The 23,863-nt window shown below is 43.2% G+C and overlaps 1 protein-coding gene across 6 annotated transcripts; it reads right to left on the bottom strand.

Moving 5' to 3' along the window:
* Positions 1–1,008: 1,008 nt before the first annotated feature.
* On the bottom strand, positions 1,009–19,756 carry snx13 (sorting nexin 13). 6 transcript variants are annotated; one of them, XM_072370985.1, is made up of 26 exons: positions 19,394–19,482; positions 14,680–14,759; positions 9,433–9,545; positions 9,209–9,311; positions 8,956–9,045; positions 7,269–7,390; positions 7,060–7,178; positions 6,746–6,850; positions 6,537–6,625; positions 6,318–6,401; positions 6,083–6,221; positions 5,876–5,964; positions 5,642–5,741; positions 4,890–5,083; positions 4,673–4,780; positions 4,420–4,590; positions 4,227–4,296; positions 3,432–3,574; positions 3,237–3,344; positions 3,040–3,150; positions 2,750–2,911; positions 2,566–2,637; positions 2,335–2,480; positions 2,160–2,228; positions 1,958–2,070; positions 1,009–1,520 (listed from the first exon to the last, which is right to left on the bottom strand). In XM_072370985.1, the coding sequence occupies exons 2-26, from the start codon at positions 14,680–14,682 to the stop codon at positions 1,285–1,287; spliced, it is 2,859 nt and encodes a 952-aa protein (XP_072227086.1). In that variant the 5' UTR covers positions 14,683–14,759; positions 19,394–19,482; the 3' UTR covers positions 1,009–1,284. The 6 variants fall into 6 exon arrangements, with proteins under 6 accessions (XP_072227086.1, XP_072227085.1, XP_072227082.1 ...); XM_072370984.1 differs by lacking the exon at positions 19,394–19,482 and adding an exon at positions 18,610–18,752; XM_072370981.1 differs by lacking the exon at positions 14,680–14,759 and having other exon boundaries at positions 19,394–19,756.
* Positions 19,757–23,863: the final 4,107 nt, after the last annotated feature.

The following is a 23,863-nucleotide window of genomic DNA, read 5'->3' as shown; positions in this document are numbered from 1 at the left end:
TATCTCTAGGATCTCCGTTTTCCTTGCAATGTTCAGTCACGTGACGGAGAGCTCCCTCTAGCGTGCGTCTCCTGGTCAGTATGTACTGTATATAGATTTAAGGCTGATTCACTAGCTCACACTGGCACAGTTTCTGACTGAAGAAGGTTTGCATCTTCGTGCTACACACACACAGACACACACACAGACACACACACGCGTGTGCAAACGCACAACCATTTGCACAAAAGTCTACACGAGCCTAACGCAGAACAGACCGGAGAGTACATTCGATAAGTGTGCCTACCTCAGCGACACATCCTTCAGTGTGTCCTCGCAGCCTCGCCTTTTCGGCCATTAAAGGCCTCTTTCTTCACATGATCAGTGATATGAAGCACAGTACTGTTCAGAGTATCTCAGCGTCACTCCATACATGCACGCACGCACGCACACGTATGAACAGCATGAGCTTTGGTCATCGCAGGTTATGACAGTAGCATTAAAGGGGATGTGGCCTGCTCTTGGAGGATCAAGGGTGGTAGAAGGGACTAAACACTTCAGGGAGGGATCGAGAGAAGCACTGAAGACGGAAAAATGCTGAAAAGAGTAAAAGATAAAACCTTTCGACCCATAACTGTTCAGTCACATTTCTAGGACAGCGCCTCTTTAACCCAGTGCTTTTGACATTTCTTTTGGTTGCTATGAAAACATACATTTTACAAGTCAACAAGTGCTTCTGCAGCTCACGTGTCTACAGCATGAGGGTACTTTTGATTGCAGCTGTGTGGCTTTAAAGATGGTGGACTGAAGCGGGAAGGTAAGGCAAGGTGTGGATCTATGCTATCTAGTCCTGCAGTTTAAAAACAATACAGTATTGTGTGGTCTGCTCCCGGGACCGGAGGAAAGCAGCATTGGCTGGCCCAGGATGAAGCTCAACGCAACTAAAAATCTCCAAAACGGAGGGGTAAGTAGAGAAAGTAAAAGAACACACTGCCATGTTCAGTCTTGGTGCAAATGATAGGATTCGTGTTGTTTTTTTTTTTTTTTAGTTTTTCTTTTTTATCGCATGTGTCTCATATCACAGAGTGAGAGTAGAGCGGAGATACTCGTCCTCCGGTTCTGTCGCAACAGAAATAATCAGCTGGGTAACTGGAGTGTTTTTACCAACAGGAGAGTGTGAAGGAAGAGGAAGGGCAGAGGTCACACATACCCCAAAGTTCACATCAACCCTCCCACCCTCACTCTTAGCTCTCAAGTCTCTGTGTGTGGAGTCGGCCCGTGTCCTGATGCCGCCGTCCTTTCCTGTCACCTCTTATGGGAGGAGCATTTGAGTTTGTGGGTGTATGCGTGGATGCGTGGCGAACGGGAGTGCAGCTTGACAAAGAGCTCGGGGAATTTGTACTGAGGGAACATGGTCTCCAGGAAGCCCTCGATGAACACATAGACGAGCCGCCGGTTCATTGGTTGGTACTGAAACATATCAAAGACGCGGAGTATGCCCTTTCTTGTGGTGTCCGCTCCGATGATGTGCTTCAGTTCATCTGAGGCAAGAGACACAAATACAGTGCAGTCGTCAGCGGGGAAATTGCAAGTGAAGCAGTGAAGACAGAAATGATATCATCTCTCAGATAACAAATCAGACACTTTCTCCTTATCATTTATCTCTTGTATAACTGGAAAATGCTGCCGATTCCACCAGATGCACTGCAGAATGTTATAGAAGCGGCCAGAAGCTCCTCTCCACATGCAAAATCTGCACAAAACCTTTAAAAAGTAAAGAAAAAACTGCAACGGGATTGAGACCCTGTACACCAGCGCTGGTGGAATACTGGAGATAAGTTACAACTTTAAAATGAGAATCCCCTTTTATCTATGCGCTTCCTGGCAGTGCGTTTCATTTCTACAAGAGAGAAAAGATGAGGAGGAAATGGCCGATGGAACCCCTCGATGTTGCCAGTTGATAACTGTGTATTTTTACCTGGCATGATGCCCAGCAGGCTGGTTTTGGCAGCTACTCGTGTCCTCATCCGGATGCACTTATCCCGGCGGGGTGGGGTTTCAGCTAGAATACCATTGGGCCAATAGGAATCCCTGAACAGAGGTGGAAACATTTAAAGTTACCAAAGTACTTCCTCTCCCGACTAATCAGAGGCCCTTGCAGCAAAAAGAGGATGGGTTACCTGAACTTCTTAACGTAGTCAGCCACCTGCTCTGGTGATGTCATGTAGTCCACATGATCCACGATTTTCCTTCAGAAAAACAAAGGAAAGAGGATTTAAGGTGGACTCTTCTTTTTTTTTTTTTTTTAATGGGATTATTCAGCAGTCCTCTCTGAGGGCTTTATGTGCTTCTGACCTGTTGATGGTGTCTCCGTAAGTAGCTCTGATGAGCTGCTGCAGCAGGTTCTTAATGTTCCTGCGCAGCCACTGGTTTTTCTCTTTGAGGTCAAACACCTCGTCCATCAGCAGCAGCATTACCCGAAGCGGGATGTTGTCGTCCACCTGGACACAACAACAGATAAGTTTACCATTTTACTGAAAAAAACGGGAGAAACGAACGTCTCAGGCAAACTGCCGGCTTACGCACATTGTCATCAAGCTGGGCTGAGACTCGACACTGTTCTGGGTCAATGTCAGACTTAGGAAGAAGTGGAGGCACCTGGGAAAAACAAGTGTTAGAGCGTTAGATCCAACGTCCGCACAGTGAGCAACAGTCGCGCCTCATGAAATGTATCAGTCTGGAAAATCCTTGCAGTATTGGTGGATTCCACCTTGAGTATGGACTGTTTGATGTCCTGACCCAGTCTCTCTGACATACGGCCCATGTTGTCAGAGACCTTGGTCATGCCCTCTGCCAGACTGTCTGGCAGGCCTTTTACTGCATTGGACACGTTCCTCATGGAGCTGCGCAGAGGATTCACGAATGTGTCTATCTGTAGGGGGATAAAACGCATGCAGAAAATTCATTTTTAAATAACCAGACACTTTTACTACATGCATTCTGCAGCTGCATAGAAATGACACCGAAAGCCATGTCTGTTGCGTGAATAAATTTAATGACCTTCCGTGCAAACTCTCCTTTGCCCTTGCTGTAGGCCTTGTTCTCCAGGAAGTCGTAGACATAAGGAATCAGAGTTGGGCAGGCCTTCACCATCTCTGGGTTTAGCAGCAACTGGAACGCATGCACACAAAGTAACCGGTATGCCCTCTACAGAAAGATGCATGACGCCTACTGTAAACTGGCACAGAAATCTGTACCTGAAGGTAAGCGTTGAGGTCTTTTTTTCTCTTCTCCAAGAAGTCTCTGTCCATGTTGTTAAAGGTTTTCTTCCCAGGCAGCTTGAGGATCGACGCCAGATTCTCAAACTGGAACAGAAAACATGGAAAATTCTAAACAAAAAGTGTCTTTAAAGACTGGCTTTGACATGTCGATCGTCAAATGATTTAATTCACCTGTTCAGTGATTCTCATGTGGAAGTCGTGGAAGTCCGAGTATCGACGGTAGGTCTTCCAGCAGTCCTCACTACCATCGTGGTTGCGCCTGAACACGGTGATGGCGTACAGCGCGTATGTCTTACCGTGATCGTTGCAAACCCCTGCAGCACCCCAGAAGCCGGGAAGACAAGTATCAGCTACCCCGCCCGGCAATACATCCAAAAAGGGGGAGTGTTGGATTGGGGATGGGTTGATGGAAGGCGAAGAAGGAAAGAAGGGGGAGTGTTGCAGGTGCAAAGTGTGGAGGTGGAAGAGCAAACAAAGAAAGAATCCAGAACAAAGTGTGTGGAAATGTGATAAAAAAAAAAGAAAGGGGGGGGAGTATGGAAGAATAATAGGAAAAGTCAGGGAGGGAGGAGGAAGGAAAAAGGAAGAACAGAAAAAAAGTGAAGGTAATGGAATAAAATAAAGAATACTGGAGCAGTGTGAAGTGAGACAAAAGACAATGAGGTGCATGAAGCTAGGAGGTGAAAAGTTGAAAGAAATAAGACATGCAGGGGAGAGCTAGAGGGGGTTTACAGCTAGAAATAAACTGGACAAAGTCACGAGTCATTCAGCGTGAAGTGTAACACAAAACTATTCACGCTAAATAATAGAAATTCTTCCACACATGTGCACACGAGGCGCCAGAATACGTCACGACCCCTTCAAGCTTTATTCACCAGCGATCTACTTTAAGAATCTATGAAAATACCGCAAACAATGAGCAAAAACATCTGCAGTGATTTGTGCCAGAGGAGCCGCTCAGTGTACCTGTGTCAGAGATGAAGGCGTGTAGTTGCATAAATTCATCATGGCAAGAGTTGGTCAAGTCATCCAGGGACTGCAATCAAAGAAATGGGTCAGCATGAACCGACACAGACAGCAGGAGGATAAAGCGTCTCCATGCACCTCCACGGGAAAAAAAAAAGCCATATCTCATAAGAAATAACAGAGGCAGACTTACGAGGTTTATGCTTCCCGTCGGAGAGCCGTTGAATGATTCTCCATCACCGTCATCAGATCCTCGGTAGCTGGGCTCTTTCAGCATGTCCAGCTCTGCGAGCATGCGCACGTACAGAGGACTCTGCTTGAAGGATGGGTAAAAGCGCTCGTCGCGGAGCATCAGATCATACACCTAACGAATGGGAGAGATGACTTATCAGCAGAGGCGAAACTAGCAGACGGAGTGTATCCCAAGGAGTGCATCATCTTAGTACCTTTCTTTGGATTTCATCAAATATTTCAGGTGTGGGGTCATCTGTCATCTGGAGCTTCTCAGACAGCTTTGTTACGAATGTCATATCCACCTGCACCCTGGGACACGCCTGTTAGAGCAAAGAGAGGTCAGTGCGTCTCAGGCCTATTTAAAACAATCACGTCTTAAAAATATTTGACGAGGGGAGCCGTGCATGGTAATCTGAATGTGCCCTCTACCTTCTCAGAGAGGTACTGTTCATAGACACCAAGCGCGGCCGCCTTCAGCAGCCCCTTTGTGGCACCGGGCTGCTTCTTGCCGTCTTTCTGCCAGCCCTCCATCACCTCCAGCTGCTGCTGTGCCGTCACCCTGTATCCCTCCACCGTGAGCCAGAAGAACAGCTCCGCCTGAGCCCCCGCCGCCTGCATGAAGTCTGGATCAAAGACAAAACAACTCGGTCCAAATGGTGTGGCTCCGCATTGCATTTCCGTTGCAGATGGACAAGCAGTCGGCGCTTCTAAAGTTAAGCTCTTGGTATTTCTGTCCCCATGTGGTATCTAAATAAAAATCTACTGTAACCCTCCTTTAACTCCAAGGCCCTGCCAGCGAGTTTTAAATGTAGCTGGTAACAACTTTGCGGTTTTAATGATTAAATCAAACATTTGTAATTCACAATTCAACATTTTGGGGAGGGAAGAATGCTACAATGATATATCTAGCTGTAAATTTAAGCTGTTGGCTCTTTTCCAGACCAAACCTGACACAACTTGGCTCGACTCCTTGTATGCACGCGTATGTTACTGTAACCTGATCTGTGAAGCTGAAGGAGCTTTTAAAATCTCTGGCGAGCTCACGAGGGACTGAGAGGGAGCGTGTCTAATGACAAAGGCTGGGGTCAGACAGTCGGTACACAGATAAGTTAGGGATTATAAGGACGATTAACAGAAATGTTGAGGTATCTGTGTGAGATGCGATGTCTTTTCAGAATTACCCATGAAGAACTGCAGGGCTATGTTGTGGACGAGGATGTGATCCAGCGGGATAACACACAGCTTGCCAAAGTTGGCTGCCAGCTTCAAGGCATCGACCTCCTACAAAAGACAGGAACAGGTTCAGCTGGAGACTTGAGAAGACTTGAGAAGACTAAATTCATTTGAGATATGTGCATTTGAATTAAATTCTCGAGTATAAATACTATAAATAAGGCTGTGCAGCAGTTTCTCACCTTGCCAGACTGTAGTCTCTGGATCCTGGTCTCACACACCTTCTTCACAAATAAAAGACTGTTGATCTGATTCTTGATCACATTGATGTCTAAAGGATGAAGAGGTTGGGACAGAAGAGGAAAGCTGTGCGTTAGTTCAGCCAAACTTCACATGTACTGACATGACACGTTAGCGTCTTTATTAAGTGATAAAAAGTGAGAGCCCACCGTCTCCAGCAGTGTCCAGGGAGCGGAGATACTGCAGCTCCTCCAGCACCTTGTCTTTGACGGCCTCCAGCTCAGCCGGCTTGTCTGTTAACTTCAGGATGTTCATAAAGGCTTCATAGTTACAGCTGGAGTCCCGAATCTGGACACAAAATGTAACATCGAGCCTTTTACTTCTTTTATAATCCAAACACCGAGTTAACTGTTTACAGATCATTTCCTGGATGTGGACTCTCACCATCCAGATGACAAACTGGTTGATGTAGTCGGGGTCACTGAGCTGGTTGATCAGAGGAAGTAGCACGCCACGTGCCAGCACCTCCTAAAATACATACAAATACAGTGTTTCAAGGCAGAGAATTTACACTACAAACATGGAGGTGCAGTTCATTCAGGAGGGGCAAATGTGCATTTTTCCTCCCCCATGTTTGCATTTCATATGAATGTGTGAACTCACCCTCAGGAAGTATCTCATGTTCTTGTTGTGGAAATCTCCAGGAGGTAGTAACAGATACAAAAGCAACTCACACAAGTCCCGAAGAAAACCTGACAAACACAAAAAATGTGAAGGTTTACCAGTTACAGCAGTGCAGGCACATTTGGCCGAAGACTTCCTTATGGCAGTGTGAAACATAAGGCCAGAAACACCGCAGGAGTGCCTTTTACCTTCTTCATCTTTGTACGAGGTGCAGACTACATCTCGACAGATTTTTCTTTCCATCTCCACCTCGGCTTCAAAGAACGACTCCACCAGCTCTTCGGTTATGTCTCCTGTTCAGAAATCACTTGTCATTGTCTGCACCGAGCCTGACCTTTTTTCCCTTAAATAATTCAGTGCACAGCACCTGCGCTGAGTCACCATATATATATATATATATGTAATCTCAAGCATTGTAAAAGACAGCCTTGCATAAGCCGTGGAGAAAAGAAAAACATAGGAGTGGGTGAGACATAAAGCAAGTGTGAACATGTCCTCGTACTCTGTTTGTCCTCTCTGTCGGCGAGGCGATCCTGGGCTTTCCTAAAGACACGTAAATGGGTGGCAAAGTCGTCCACCAGGCGCGTGGTGAAGTAAGGCTGCCAGTCCACCTCTTTGGACCTTAACACACAAACAGTAGATTTTTTTTTCTGACTGATTAAAAGAAAAAAAAAAAAGACGGGAGAATCTGCCCGAATGTGCGTCTTGTACCGTGTGGAGAACTGAACGAGGGCATTCTGCAGCGTCTGTCTGATCTCCAGTAGGAAGGACTCGTCTTCGCTCAGCGTGTAGTACCAGTACTGGATGTAGTCTCTCAGCGCAAACTGGATCACCTAAAGAGACACGTGAAGGAAGACGGGAGAGAAGATCGATGGATATTTAGCCGGATGTGTTTACAGTCAACATTTAGCCAAAACGATCAGAGAGCTGATGTTTTAGTAATGATGACACCTGTTGCACATACTCGTGTTGAACCGAAGTTGGAAGGTTACAATAAACTAACCTATTGAATTAGTGTAGAAGCTGCAGAGTGAGAGGGCAGTTTGTCAAATAAAAAATAAAAAAAAGACCTCAAGGTTCCCATGCAGCTGAAATGATAAGTATGCATTTGTGGGGAGGAGTGGAGCACAGAGGCCCCATGGTAGACCAGTCAGCGTCATCTGACCATCACTAACTGCTGTGTCTGCACTTAACTCTCACTTGCAACGCCTCTTTGCTGAGGACAACATGATAACAGAATGTTTCTTTTTACCGTAAGTGTTACAACCACAGAGGCTCACCAAGCTCATGTTCCCCATCTGCGGTGCTGACAGGCAATCTAAGAGTCACTCGGAAAATCTCGCCACACATTTGTCGAAGGTCTCTTCTTTTGACTTCGTGCACATGGTGGAAGCAGCTTCGGTGGCAACGGGACAGAGAGAGTTTCAGTTCCGCTTTTGTTCGAAAGAAATAGTTGCTGCCGTTTTCTTTCTTCGGCAGCATATCTTCGAACACGTTCGATGTTTTAAAAGGAGACTCTGAGCACCGAATGTTAAAAGTGTATTTCAAAGGAAACTCTGCTCGTGTGAAGTGGTGATATTCAAAATGTGGGTTGAAATGCCAGGGAATAATCAAACTAAATCTGATATTAAAGTCAAGAACGTGAAATGTCCCAGAATATTAGGCTATATATGCCACATCTCCTCCAGTGCTTTTCATTGATGTCATTTTCATTTTCCAGGAACAAAAGCACAAAAGACAAAAGGAGCAACATTTCAGAGAACACACGGCACAACAGACTCAAGGGCGTATGTAATGTTTCATAGTGATTACCATTCAGAAGCTTGAAAGCATGAAGTTGCTGACCTGGGCCACTTGCTGTGTCAGACAGTGACCAAAAATGGAATGGTGTTCAAAAATTCTGCAGCGCTGTCACCCAGTCATCTTCCTGTTGTCTTCGGTTAGATTGTCTCATTGATGGTTGTGCTATAGTCAACTGGTCAATGCTGTTCTTTCTTTTTTTTTAATGACTAATCAGTGTGTGTGTGTGTGTGTCCCTCACAGCTGAGTGAAGTGATCAGTCATCCTTTCACACAATATTTGTAAAAGTTATTCATTCAACCTGGTATTTAAAGGATTTTATTTATTTTTCATATTTAAAAAAGTTTTGTGAGTTATGATCACACTTTACACATTAATTAAGTGCCATAATGGTAGCTATGCACATCTATTTTCCACAATGTATGGTCTCAACAGCCCTTGCTTTTGCTGCTGAGCTTGAGTTCAGTTTATTGTGGATTTATTTTCTTTCTCTCAAGCTCTGCATTGTTTTAACTGTGAAGATTTGAAAAGGTTACTGCTAAAGGTTTAAAAATTACCAAATAAACAGGAAGCTGCAATCAAAACAAAACACACAGACCTGTTGTAATGGTTCATCGATAAAACTGGAGCCAGTCAGTCTCCTGTCAATCTTTATCGGCTTCATCTCCAGTTTCATTTCATCCAGTGTCTGAAAGAGACAGATCAGCAAAGACCATAAAAAAAAAAGCTGTGAGTAATGGAATCAATTAACCTGGCAGGCCGACTTTATCAACAAAGAAAATGTATTAATAAGTATTAACGATCTGTTTGTGTAGGCGAGGCTGAAAGGCGTGTTTCTTGTGTGCTCTTACCTTCGTTATACCAATTTGTGTGAGTGGCAAGTAAGACTGTTCGCATTTTTCCAGGTGTTTCTCTGAGTTTATCTTTCCATAAAGCAAAGTGACCACAAAGCCCCTGGGAAACATTTTTAAAAAAGAGAGTACATGTTGCATGGATAAAGAAAAACAATTATCAGTCAAGAAGTGCTGTGGGTACAGCGAAAAGCTGTGTGTGACATGTGATTGTTGCTGCTCACCCTCCGATGAAGCAGAAGATATAAAAGGCCAGGTAGAATATGGCAAAAGGTCCGAAGGTGACAAGGAACAGCACAACTCCAAGACCCCCCCATCCCCAGATGGACAGACTGGCCTGAAACACAGAAGAAACACATGTTCATGCATGTTAGCAGTGTTGCGTGCGCACATAATTTAGCCTCTCAATTGATCATAGCAACAACGAGAAGCAAAAGCTTGGTTGACAGGGAATCTATCCGTCATTCCCACCTGACGACCACACGGTCTCAGCACGAATCTCAGACTGTCTCTCTGACATATCAGCATGGATGAAAGCCCATCACCTCCAACTTAACCTCCCAAAAACTGAACTGCTGGTCTTCCCAGCCAAACCAACCATACACCACAGCATCTGCATCCAAACTGAATGCCTGTCTCTTGCTCCATCAAAGGTTGCTAGAAACTTGGGTGTCATGATTGATGACCAACTAACCTTCAAAGATCACGTTACCTCGGTTGCTCGTTCACGTCGCTTTGCATTACTAAACATAAGAAAGATCAGACCATCTCTAACCCAACATGCCACCCAGCTCCTGGTGCAGGCCATGGTCATCTCCCACCTTGACTACTGCAACGCTCTCCTAACTGGTCTCCCAGCCTGTGCTGTGAAACCTCTGCAGATGGTCCAGAACGCGGCGGGGCGTCTGGTCTTCAATCAGCCTAAAAGAGCACACGTCACCCCTCTGTTCATTGAACTCCACTGGCTACCCTTAGCCGCCCGCATCAAATTCAAGTCACTGATGTTAGCCTACAAAGTGCTTAATGGAACGGCTCCCAACTACTTGAATGCTCTCGCAAAGGCTTATGTCACAACTCGGTCCCTCCGTTCGTCCCAGGATTGTCGTCTAGCAGCTCCTACACCACGCCTAAGACAATCCAAACTCTTTTCATGTGTCGTCCCACGATGGTGGAATGACCTACCGAGTGCTACCAGAACAGGGGCGTCCCTGTCTATCGTCAAGAAACTCTTGAAAATCCAGCTCTTCAGAGAGCATCTCCTATCCTAGCACTTACCCTGTACTTCCCTACCCCCTCTATCTCTGCACTTTATCTTTCTGCACTTCTTTCTATGCCTGCACCCTATCTCTACTCCGTCACCTCTGACAGAGTTGGACTAGTTTGTTCCTTCTATGTAGTTTATTGCTAGCTTTTTATATAGCTTGTTATATCTTCATTTGTGAGTCGCTTTGGATAAAAGTGTCTGCTAAATACATGAACATAAACATAAACAGTGGTGGCGACCCAACGCTACAGTGTGGTGGGGATTTTGAAACGGAGCGGTAATCAGGGATCTCAGCGGCTCTGCGACCTTAAGCGGGAAGGAGTTAAAGCTATTTCTTCACCGTGAGAGAGAGATTGACACGACAGCCACAGAAGATGTGGTGGAAACTCTAAAGCCACTGACGGTTGTCGAGATGGCAATGTCTTAGCAGAAGCCCGCATTTATACCCACTGTCAAGCATGCACAGCTGCTGGAGGAGAAAAGCAGCGGTTTTCATGCCTTCTGCGCAATTTGTACTCAAGGTGTGCTTTCTCAGCATGTGTGTGGTAGCACAAAAAAAATTGCACTTTTGCAGTGCTTGGTAATCTATAATTTAACAAGAGAAAAAAAAGGTAAGAATTTATTATTTTACGAAAATATCAAAACTCACGGGTTGAGTTCTAGTCTGTCCATTGATATTTATCTGTATGGATGCATGCAATTAATGCAATTATTTAAAAATCCTTTACACCGGTGGTAAAAGGAAAACAAACCCCCAGCATAGAGCAGATGAGAAAATGTCATCCACAGAGCAGGGAAAGGAAAAAAAAAAGACTTTACAGTAGATGTTGGCACAGGAAGAGATTACTTGAGATGACACACATGTGTGTGTTGCATTGTTAGGGAGTATCACACGCTGACTGTGTGTGTGCTGTGTGTGCACGTAGGTGCATATTTGCATGTCACATCCTACGATTTTCCTGTTATTGTCAGTGCAGGAAACCGAGCTCCAGTTTCTAGCTAACGACTCTGTCCCACTTATTCATGTAGGTTACTCTATTCTTTTCGGCCACTTTCAGCCGAATGAGAGAGATGGTCACAAGAACGCCAGAAAACTGAAGTTTTCTCTCACACGTCCCTGGAGCGTGTCTGAATGCTGGAAGTTGGTAAATGAAGGATGAGTCTGCTAAACTGCTCCTTAAAACTCGACTACGCAGTAGACGCCAGATGGGCGATTCAAACCAGGCCATGTACACCTCGGCAAAGTACACTAATACACGTTGTGCCGAGAGGTGTTACACAAAATGCTGTCGCTACAACCCTAATTAGAAGTCGAAACAAATCTCAGTTATTTCCAGCAAAATACTCTCCCTCTGACTGTGAAACCATCGCATAATCGGTGAAAGACGTGATGATCTTCGGTTGCCCTACATTCACACTAGAGCTCCTTAGATAAAAAGCTCCACCGATGGAGCTAGATAGGAGCAGACAGAGATTCCTCAGGACACTGACCCATTGTTCTCAATGCCACAGTCAGCTATGGCCAATCGGATGACACACATTAGACGAGCTGCCAACTGTGTCACATTTAGAAACACAGGCCAGTCAGTTTGCTATGTATAGCATGGGCATTAGTTACTCACAGACAAGCTAATGAGAATCAATGCTTACTGGACTGCGATTCAGGCTAATGGACACATCAATAGAAATTTGGGAGAGACTCTACAAACAAGTGCAAAGCAATAGTTATATCCAAAAATACTTCTTATGAGAATTTACGACAAAAACACAAGTAATTGCATTTCACTCAACTTAGAGCAGTAGCTTTTGTTCAGTATCAATTTTAAGCATCCCATGACAGTCCAGAGGTAGGGCAGAGCTGCTGCCAAACCCTCCCCACAAACTTCTATGGTGTCCTTGTGAAATGTCCTTCGAATAGTTCGCAAAGCGGGGCCGCTTAATACAGAGTAAGTGCCAATATTAATTGGCAACAACAAAGTCGGGCTACAGGCTACACACTAGCATACTGTAGGCTCCAACAAAATATGGTCAGAGCACGAGACAAGTTTCCTGAACACAACAGCATATTACAAGCGCAGGTGCGTACATTTCAGTGATATCAGACTGCTCCAATAAGAGCAGCCTAATATTCAACCTCTAACACTGGGTGATCTCGTTCAGATAGCTTCTATCTGCTAACGCCTGTCACTGTGGATTTTTCTACTCAAACCCGCATGATTTCACCTCATCATTACACCAGCTAAGCTACTGCTTAATTCACAGTATACAGGAAAAATGAAAACCCGATGCTGATGGTTATCGCTGAGGACCACCTGCTGACCTCTTTCCTCACTGCAAACCCACTGCCAACTGAATGGATCAAGATTTGAGAAAGAGAAAAAGATGGCTGAACTGGTTTTAGAGATGTGGGTTGTTCCGCTAAATGAACAGCAGCATCTCTGAGCACGCCTTGCAATACACCACACACAGGAGGCCGTCACTCACTCTAAAACTTCACATGATGCAGGTCAGTAATCACTTCTCTGAAACTCACTTTCTGCAATTATTAATGAGACACTGAGACTTATGTAAGACACTGCAGCTTTACTTTTTGTGAAAACATCTGGATGGCAGCACGCACACCGGACAAACTCTTAAATTGAATCATTATTTTGAATAAGTGGACAGTTAATATCATCTTTCATAGCCCTGTAAACAATATATTATACGACTAAGATCATTCCATTAAAATGCAGCAATGTTAAACATATTTTTCTATACACATGAAAGTAGAAACAGAATTTTTTTTCAAGTGAACTTAAAGGCGAAACCATTACAAAAAGCTGATGGCAACTAAAAGCTGTGGCCACATGTGAACTTCTTGCGCCCAGCCAACAGAATGTGTCCAAACTGGCTAGACTGCTGCCTCTTTCTTAAGTCTTGAATGGCTAGAACAAAGTCACTGATAACAGCGTTGGGAAGGGAAACAGAGGTGGCCAAAGAAAAGGCCCATTATTACGGTTAAGCTAGGAGTGTAGGCATGCTATTTAGAGTGATTTATGGCTTGCCACAAGCTGTGACTGTCCTAAACAGACTGTGGTATCCTGAACTGACAGTACGAGTCATCTATAAGATATCGACCACAAAGTTACAGATATTTATAAGAAAATCTAATTAAACTCTAATGCAAACATCAACTAAAATATTGAGCTGTGTGTTGTGCACACAGGCCATTTTCACCCATCAAGAACACACACAATCACAGAAAAGGCAGCTGAAACACTTTTGCAAGTGATCAAGAAGTTTTAACCATATTTTGCCCACAAAAATCAGCACATTTATGCTCAGGGCTCAACAGGTCACTGCGTTATGGACTAACACAAGCTAACGGACACAAGGAAGAGTTCTGTCTTCATTAACCTGAAGCAGCAACCACCCACTTACTTATTATTTCCAAAGAATAACAGAGCGAGGTGATAAGTAAGCAAATCTAAGCAGGCTGATAAGAGCACAGAGACATCAACAAAAGCTAGCTAACTTACTGTGACAAAAAGTCAGACACTAAAGCAGTGCAAGTGTTTCCACCTGGCATATTTGTTTCAGCCTTGGATATTTGTAGTTGATAAGTGCAAATGCCATTTCCAGGAAAGTTGTCAAATTTTCTTCATTTTTATTCAACCGTCACAAGTACAAAGGGAATCAATTTCAGCATCTTCACTGACGAGCTTCACTGTATTTAGACTTGTTTAGAATTCACAAGTAACAGCTTTTAGGACAAACTGTACAATGGGCAGATGAATTAGTGACAGGACTGGGTGTAAAAGGAGCATCTCCCATTCAACCACCAAAATGAACAGATTTAAGTTTCTGTTGCATTTTTAGAAAACGTCCCATCTTTTCTGAAGAAATCAGTTTCATTAGCAACTAACACGATCTCGCAAACATATTTTTGGGTATAAAGTTTAAACAGAAACCCATCTGTGAGTGGCACATGTAAAAGAAATACAGTAAGGGTCCATTATAACGCACGGCACTAATTCTCGGAAAAAGTAACTAAAATCAGTTCGATTCAGCCTCGTCTTACTTAATCCATCCCTATGAGCAGGACTGAATATGGAGACTATTAGATGGGCTGTGTGATGAGACTGCGAGCGCTTGGCTCTGGAGGAAGAGATGATAACTGACACTCCTGAGTCATTACAGCTTACACAGGGTTTAAAACATGTACCATCTGTTCCAGTGATTAACACCCGAGCCCGTCGGGGATGCACACATTGAAACTCCCTGCAATTCCTTACGCAACCCGCACTGAAAAGACACACAAAAAAAAACACAAGCGTCACGGTACTTAATTGGAGGCACATTGTGCGGAGAAAATATCTTGGAGTGTGATATATTCTTACACTTGGCTAAAAAAAGATACACTGAAATGGATGCACTGATAACCCAGTGTTCCATATACAACAATCAAAAATAGAAACACCAAGGACTAAGTGCAGATTCTACAGATTACACTTTATGATGAACAAAATCCTAAAACTAGTAAGACAGCTTTACATGAATCTATTCAGTCACTTATTTCTTAGGTCTGCTGTTATTTCCGTATCGTTTCTCTCTTAGCCAAAAAAAAAAGACCATCGTATCAGAGTGGACATCCATTGTTTAAAAGTTGAAAAGCACAGCAACACTGAGAGGCAGGTATTTTTGAGGAAAGCTTCCTTGTTTGAATGTTTTTAACATTCACAGATGCAATCATTTCCCTAATTCCTGGTGCAAACTGAAAACAAATCCATCCATACAAACCTGTCCATAAACAGACACGTGTGAGGAAAGAACTACTGAAAAGGTGGATTTTCTGTTCATATGACTCATACAAGTCCACAAGTGCTTCGCTGGGACCTGGCTCAGTGATGTGATTGGGTAAAGGGTTAATTCAGTTCACTGAAGCCCTCCAGTGGGAAATCCATGGTTAATGCTTGAGAGGAAGAGAAAGTGCTGCCTGATCATGCTACTCTAATCCAACTAGACCACCACGACACAAAGACCTACCACATTAATTTTGGGATTAAATCCCTAGAACAAAAAAAAAAGTTTATGACTACATTTAATTTCCAAAGAAGACAAGAAAAGGGTCTATTAGTACGATTAATATTCACAAAAAGAGCTGAAACTGTCAGAGAAATAAAACAATTCTTATGTTAAAGCATTGTTAGAATTATTACTTGCTTGCTTGGTGGGCTGTGTCAGTCAAACAATCAGTGACAGTAATTATAGTCAAACCAGCTAAATAAAATGTAACTGAATCATTCACCCCTGTGTGTAGTCTTTACCCTGCTCCATCCTATGAAGGTGGCTGGCCCTCAATGACAGGCCACACAAACTGATGACACAGAGAGAAGTCATCAGAGAGAAGTCATCAGAGAGAACTTTTTATAATATTATATTTCTGTCCAGTTTGATCTGGCTGGGTCACTTGAGCTGTACGCTCTTACCTCCATTATTACCCTGGGGAGGATGAAGTCAATACATGCCTCTTTTGACATAAACTGAGTCTCTAGCTGTGTCTTTTCACCTTCCTAGTGGGAAAATCTACCCGGAGATCACAACCAGCTAAAAGGCATCATTAGACCAGCAGTACAACTAGAAATGAAGCTGGAGCACACAAGCAAGCAGGAGACTGATTCCCTGCTTCTGCAAAGTTTGGCAGCTTTGTCAAATGATACATAAAATAAAGCTAAATTCAATCATGAGTGGTGACAAATCTAATTTTGATGCTCCATGTATACTTCACTCTGTCTCACCATGACCTAGACAGAGTGAGTATATATCTGGATGCAAAAAAAAACAAACAAAAAAAACCAGGTCTGAACAAGCTTTAATTCTTGAGAGCCATCAGCTCGTTTGGCAGGGCAAGCGCCTCTAATGAGAGGAGGAAGGGAGGAGAGGTGTACTGGATGACAAGCAGGCTTGATGTGACAGCATGTTGGCCTTAATGTCTACCAAGCTTTGATTAAGACAGCTTAATAAGGTTTAGCAAGGGGTGAAAAGCACCAAGAAAACTCTTTTTGCCTTTGGATGAGCACACAAGCAACAACAAACTAGCTCCATGCATAAAAGGTGACTAATCAATCTGTATAGGTGGGCAGAAGAAAAGAAGTAAATTACAGCGAGGCCTGTTAGAATGAATTCCATATCCATATTCACCTACGATCCTTTTGTACAATAAAACTATTTCAACTCACCTTCACAAAAAAAGCTAGACACAGCTCGTTACATTTCCATCAATACTTTAAACACTTTTGGCTTCATCTTCTGGGGGAAGGCTTAAGGGAACCAACTGCTTGTGACTGACTGAATTCTGAGGAGCTCCTACTGATACTCAGCTTGACGGTCTATTGATACTGAAGTTCCCGGGGTTAGTCACAAAGCGAAACTACTCAATGGAAACATTGTGTTTCTAAATCAAATGATATGAGATTCTGAGTAACTTGTAGAAGGTGAATATTTGGAACTCCACCAAAAGGTGTTGGTAAAAGATAATGTTGCTACTACTGATCTAAAACTCATAGTGACATAAAATGAGTCAAACCACTGATTACAAACGATGTCAATCAACAACTAAAATCTCCAGATTGTGACAAAGCACAGCATGCCAATGTCCAAAACCTAACTTGATTAAATGCAGATAAACTCTAAAGACGCAATTATATCAGTCACACAATAAGTAACTAACACCTTGTGACAAATAATGTTGGTGAAAATCTAAACTTGGGATCTGAACCAGTAATTGGTAGTTTAGAGTCAACACTGATTCTAGGATATCCAAACACAAGCCCATCATTCTTTTCCGATCAAGGTTGTCAGTGTGCAACATTTCTAAGCTGCAAAGATAAAGTTCAACACTTGACTGTACATTACACAGAAATCAGAAGTGCAGTCACAGCCCAAGCCCCATAAATAGTGTCTGACTGATATGGGTTTGTCTGAGGCTGATGAGAGTTATCTAAATGGCCCATACACAAAGCTGTTTAGAAGCACCTGGTAAAATACCTCCATTCAGTATCAAAACATTCAACAACATTCATTTAACAAGATTATGTCTGCCGTGCGTTGTTACATTATGCAGTCTTTCTCATTTTAAAATGACAAAAGTATCACTTTAACAAATATCTACAGGTAATCAATGTGTCTGGCTCCTTCTTCTTCTTTAAACAGGCCTTGTGAAAAAATTCAGGTGATTACTGGCCAAACGATCAATGATGCCATCACTACTCATTACCACCCTAACTCTGCAGGAGAAGTGTTACCTGCCTCTCAGGTGAAGCCCACACGGTTTGCTTGTCAGCTGAAACTGTTGTCAGTCTGTTTGTTTCAAGCCAAGCAGGAACCCAGATTGAATCACGTGAGAACTGTAGCAAAATTTCAGGTAATTACAAGTCCTGCTGAAGTCTTCGACACCCACTGATCAACAACAGTCCTCTCAATACACTCTCTCTTTATTTCAATGTCAGTTTGTTTTAGGCAACTTGCTTGTGCCTGACAACAGAAGCGAACTATTCTGACTGGCAACCACCATTGAAAACATCCCAATGGGCAGCCATGTATGCTTGTCCCATACTTTCAACGATGTAAAATGCCACAACTTTCCTGTCACGACCTGCTGAATATGGTTAACATCACAAATGTATGTCAACGACAGTTTGGTAAGCGGTGACCCATAGCTGTTTCGTTCTTCGACTTTCTTTCGCGGTAGGTTTTAGCCTTTCTTGCCGTCCACACGGCTAACGCCCAGCTCACCTGTATTTGTTGTATTGTGGAAATGCGACGTTGAGGGACCTTAATCATAATCTAAACGCATACTTCTGACATTGCCTATGTCCAGCTAATTTCAGCGCTGTGGTGACAGCGCGGATAGCCTAAGCTCCTCGTATTATCTTAGTGTTAACTGTGTAATCCGGGGATGACAGCCACTTTTAGCTGACAGCCTCTCTGAAAACACACGGCTGCGTGCCGCCCTCTCCCTCGCCTGTCAGGCTCTGTGTTTACCTGCCGGGCTAACCCTACGACGCTAGATGCTTCAAGCTAACTAGCTATGTCCACCACTGGAAAACAAACTACCCTAACGACATAGACGTCTGTTTTCCCAGTACCGACTTACCTCTGCAAACATGGTCTAAAAAGCTGTGCGTGCAGTGGTTCTGGCTAACCCCACCACATTGTAAAAGGGGCAGTTGAGGTTATTTTCTCCGTTAAAAGCGCTCGTATTCCCAACCTCCGTACTCTCTTCGGAGCGTCGCCATGTTTGCAAGGTTTACGTCGTAGGTGCCTCGCTTCTGGACGTCGCTATGCCATTGGCTGGAAGGTGATGACGTAGTATACAGCGTTAATCACGATTGACTGACCTATAAAAACAATTTATGGCTCTCTTTCTCTAATATTATTGAATCAAGTAATATTCAACTTAAAGTAACATAAGAAATTTTCAATTTAACGTCTTTTTTATATCATTAAAGACATTTAAAATGTGTTTTGCCCCTATCGTGCACAATGTGTCATCAATATTTACACAGAAACGACTTTAAAACACTTGATAAAATAATGAGAGAACAGTTATTCTTGAAAGTGTTTTTGCATAATTTTTTATATTGTGATGATGCATCACTAAATGTGCATGCTTTGCTAATATGCATCTCTGTGACAAAATAAGCCAGAAAGACCAGAGTGCACTCCAATCATATGGTTTAGCGGAAGCTACCTGCAAATCTGGTGGTAATGCATAATTCATTGACCCCATGAGATGATTAACCCGGGCTAAACTTTACATTGCGTGCTCGAGAGCCGATGATAGGTTTGTCAACAGTGTACAGACAATGAACCCCAGAGTGACAGAGAAAGATTGTGAGCTACCACAGAGATTTCTGTGCTGCTCTTAGTCATCATACCTGTCTTAAAGTAGACCAAGCAGCAGCTGAGTCACACAGCTGGAACGGAAGAAGCAATGTAAGTTTTCTGCCCCCCTTATGTCCAAGAGAGCGGAGCGCACAAACCAGCTTGTCCATTCTTTTAACATCCAGATGAACCCAAAGGAGAGATCCTTTGCCCTCCCATGTTTCTTATGTCTCCACAAGCCTTTGTCACTCTTCCTTTTTCTCTGTTGTTTTTTCTTTACTTCCCTCTGTCAGCAGACAAATGCACACAAACTGAAACACCCGAGCAAGCCACTGACAGTAGACTTTACACCCACGTTTTATGAGTTCAAGGCCATTTATGAGTAACAACATGTGACAAGCTAATGGATGTTTATGCATAGAGTTCTGTGAATGTATCAAGATTAAGCTATTTCCTGTTCGCAGAAACAAAGAAAACATTGACTTGTTGATCAACCTGTTTTGGAGGTGTGCTCATGCTTGCCCCGTGTGAACCTTGATTTTGAAATGATAATGGAAAATGCAAAAGGAAATGCAATCACAAGAGAGTCCTAAACACCTCCAAACTGCACTTTTTCAAAAGGTCTCAAAAACAAGGTGTTGTGATGCTTTAAGAATCTGCATGGACATTAAGTGCTGCTTCATTACTGCAGTGCTGTATTTTATGCACTAGAGGTCACTGTCAGCCAATGTCATAATTATGTGAGTGCTTTTATGAGCAATTTGTGGAATGTCTCAACTGATTTTGTATTTTGTATATGGCAGACATAGCTGCAGAAAGGTTCAACAAGGAATTCAAACGCTATTATAGAATTAATTATTTCTTTCTTTCTTTGAGTGTTTGAATACAGTTACAAACCTTACAGCTACATGCAAATTCAGAGTATGTGAGGAGGAGAATTGTTGCACATTTAATAAAAGCTTTATTGTCTACAAAAACTAATAACATGGACATTCTGTGATGGACGTCAACAGCTCACACACTGCCTCCTCTTTTACCCTCTGACTTCCTAATGTTTTAATCAAACTTTGCCACATCATCACGCTGACTGATGGCAGGAGGGATGATGCTGGAGTATGAGAAATGTCTGAGGATATACCTGATTTTTAAAATATTGTTTATTATTGATTTACTACTGACATTTCTCACCACTTTAAAATGTAGTAACTGACTAAAGAGTAACTGTCCTTTGGTGTCTGTCCCACCTGCTCCAATTTATCTTATGAAAAAGCCTTTGGCCAAAGATGCTATATGAAGCCCCCTTGATGCAGCGACACATTGGTAAGTTTGAGCGCTGCTTTTCATGGTTTGAAATGTGTGCATTTGTTTGATGACTTTAGATTTCAGTCAGTTGCTCAAACATTCTGAATTCATTCATTCTTTGAAGGAATCGATTACTTATTTCTAGAAATAACAAACTCTGTTGCTTTGCTTTGTAAGCCAACAAGTGGCCTAAAGCTACAGGGATCATGATGGTCTGGCCTGGAGGACAAGGACTGGTGTGTCATAGTTCAGAGGTCGGGTGGTGGAAGGTGACAGGCAGTGGTTAATTTAATGACAGAGGAAATGCACCCTATTGCCCTATATCTTTGTAAACCCTACATGAACAAAATTACACTTTTTAAACCTGGAAAAAAAACAAATCAGGTCTCAAATTGCTGCAGCTTTGTTTGTTTTTTAGCAAATTTTGGATTAATCTATTGTCCTGTCTATCTATATGTTATCTATTATGATATATAAAGGAAATCTTGGGCTGCACAATCTAGGCTGTCTCTCGTCCAGTGGTGGTAGGGATAGGCTCCAGCCACCCACAACCCTGAACGGTAGAAAAAGGGGATACAACTTTTAATTAAGAATTAATATTTCACTATTCAATCAAAAGAGTACAAAGACTCCACTGATATCAAGCTAACCTGTGACATTTTCTGTAAATTGGGAAACCTGTGGCTCAGGACATACGTTGTTTCATGAAAACAAATCTGAATTAAGAGTTTTGTATCTATGTGTTACCATGTGAGCCCTCAGCTGCCTGGCTGCGTGTGTTCTTGTGGAATCTAGGGTGGCATGGCGACACAAAGCAGATTAGGGGTGACACTGGCTAAATGTTTGCAGATGAGGGCTCCCAATATTTAATCACCACAGTAACAAGGGTCACCAGAGTGGGCCAACAGGCCAAGTTGCCCAGAGGTATGATATTTATTTCGGAATCCAATTGTGGGCATGTGAACGTGTGAAGGAAGCTGTGTGTGCTTGTGTGTGTATGCCCTCAATTGTCCTCTGACCACTTGCCTGAGGGGAAAGTGCTCTTGGTCACTGCTCTTCCAAACCTCACTTAACACAGTACCCCCGCCCGACCTCAGCATTATCCGCAAAGTCAGAGTCTTGGCAAGCTGATGAGCATGGACACTTCCTGATGCACAACAACTCTGTCAGTGTCGTGCTGTATCCACATTCCTGTGGTCCACTCACAGCCATGACACACATGCACAACATAAGTTGGATAGTTTGGGGTAAAAAATTCAGGTCAAAATGGCTTGTCAAGTAAATGGCTTGATTTTTAGAGAAATAAAGTTAGAGTTACAGAGTTTTTTTCTCTCTAACAGTTTAATCAAAATCGGAAAACTTTACTGATCCCGGAGAAAACTGCTCGAATTGCTACTGTACAACTAGATGTTCATACGAAGGACAAAATATAAATACAAATAAGATTCACATAAAATTAAGATAAAATGCAATAAAAGTATATAACTCCTGTACTGAGTGTAGTGATGTTTACAAATGATGACAATGATGACATTATCCATGATTGTGCCAGAGCAATTAACATATTGCACAAGGTGATAAATACAAGTAATAAAAACCAAGAAAATAGTAATATTGCACTTAACAACATAAAGATATTGCAGATGATTTCTCTTATTAGGTAATGGATATTGCACATGCATATCAGAAGAAATTATCACAGAAAGCCATACGTAGGAGTCACCGTAGCTAACAATGCACACAATCAGTTGTTTCTTGTGTTTGTGACAGAGGGTACAGAGAGTTAAATAGTCTGATGGCTGTGGGAAGGATGGTTTTAAGTGTGTTCAGTGGAGCACTTATTGCCAGTTAGCCTGTGGCTAAAAGTGCTCCTCTGTCCTGCCACCACATCATGATATTCATTGTCCATGATAGATCTGAGTTTCGACAACATTCTCTTGTCTATCACAGTGTCCAAAGTGTTGAGTTCCTTTCCATCAGTTTATTAGGTCTTTTTGTGTCTACCATCTTCAAACTCACCCATCTCAACATGCCACAGCAAATCAGATGGCACTGGCAACCACAGACTTGTAGAACATCCTCAGTATGGTGTTGAAGACCCCGAATGACTGGCGTCGGCATGGGAAATACAACCTACTGAGTTCTTTGACCAGTCCAATCTATTGTCCATGCATGCACCAAGGTACTTATAATCCTGCACTATCTCCAGGTCTGCCCACATCATAGTCATGGGGTTAACTGGAGAGCATGTTCTTCTCAGATCCACCACCAGTTCTTTAGTTTTACTAATGTTAAGCTGCAAACGATTCAGCTCACACCAGTTCACAAAACTGTCCATAAACCTCTTGTACTCTATCTCATCTTTGTGCCTGATGCATCCGACTAATGCAGAGACATCTGAGAACTTCTGCAGATGGCTGCCCATCAGACAATTTGAGGGACCCTAGGAAGCTTCTGGGGCTGAGGGATCTGATATCTGCGGGCTGCTCTCCACCATCACTGAGGACGAGGGGAGGCGTGAACTTTGCAGGCTGCTGGCCAAACATCATGCCTAATTCCGATGCTAAATAAGGCGCGCCTCAGTCCCCCTTTCACCTACAGTCTGGTGGCACTCATTTCACACTGCATGAAAGTCCTGGAGATATTAGTGCTTAAGATCATCTGTCCCATGGTCAGGCCGGCACTAGAGCCCTTGCTGCTTGCTTGTCAGGCCAAGATGGGTGTAGATGATGCCATTATCCACCTGCTGCACCATTTCAATAGCCAGCTAGATAAGCCTAGAGGATCTCTAAGAATTATTTACTTTGATTTCTCCAGCACTCTCAACACCACTCAGCCAGCCGAACTTGGGAGTAAGCTGTCTGCTATGCAGATAGATGTTCTTTTGGTCTTGTGGATCATGGACTACCTGAGGCTATGGGGTAGTGTGTCTAATACAGCATTGTGTAGCACAGGAGCTCCACCAGGTACAGTTCTAATATCATTCGGCTTCCCCCTGTACATATCTGACTTGGTGTCACCCTCCCCACTCTTTGGGAAGAGAGGTGAAAAGAGGAAAGCTGGTCTGATGAGGAGCTGATGGTTAGTCATCAGGCATCATATGCTGTGGAGGCTGAGTTAGAATACAGATTGAACTAGTTGGCCCTCTGTGAGTCTCCGTCTGTCCCCCTGCTGCTGGACTTACAGCCAGTGAAGGTGCTCATGGCTCTCTAAATTTCTTT

The sequence above is a fragment of the Leuresthes tenuis genome, unplaced genomic scaffold, assembly GCF_036924035.1.
Source record: "Leuresthes tenuis unplaced genomic scaffold, fLeuTen1.0.hap1 SCAF_18, whole genome shotgun sequence".
NCBI lineage: Eukaryota > Metazoa > Chordata > Actinopteri > Atheriniformes > Atherinopsidae > Leuresthes > Leuresthes tenuis.
The sequence above is the reverse complement of the archived record's forward strand: the minus strand, read 5'-3'. Positions and strand labels throughout refer to the sequence as shown.

Coding starts and splice junctions, on each gene's coding strand:
- snx13 (XM_072370981.1), bottom strand. CDS start 19,510: ATGGACAAGCTGGTTTGTGCGCTCCGCTCTCTTGGACATAAGGGGGGC. Junction 7,179..7,268: donor CTCGTTCAGTTCTCCACACG/GTACAAGACGCA, acceptor TTGTGTGTTAAG/GTCCAAAGAGGTGGACTGGC. Junction 5,965..6,082: donor CCTGGACACTGCTGGAGACG/GTGGGCTCTCAC, acceptor TTCATCCTTTAG/ACATCAATGTGATCAAGAAT.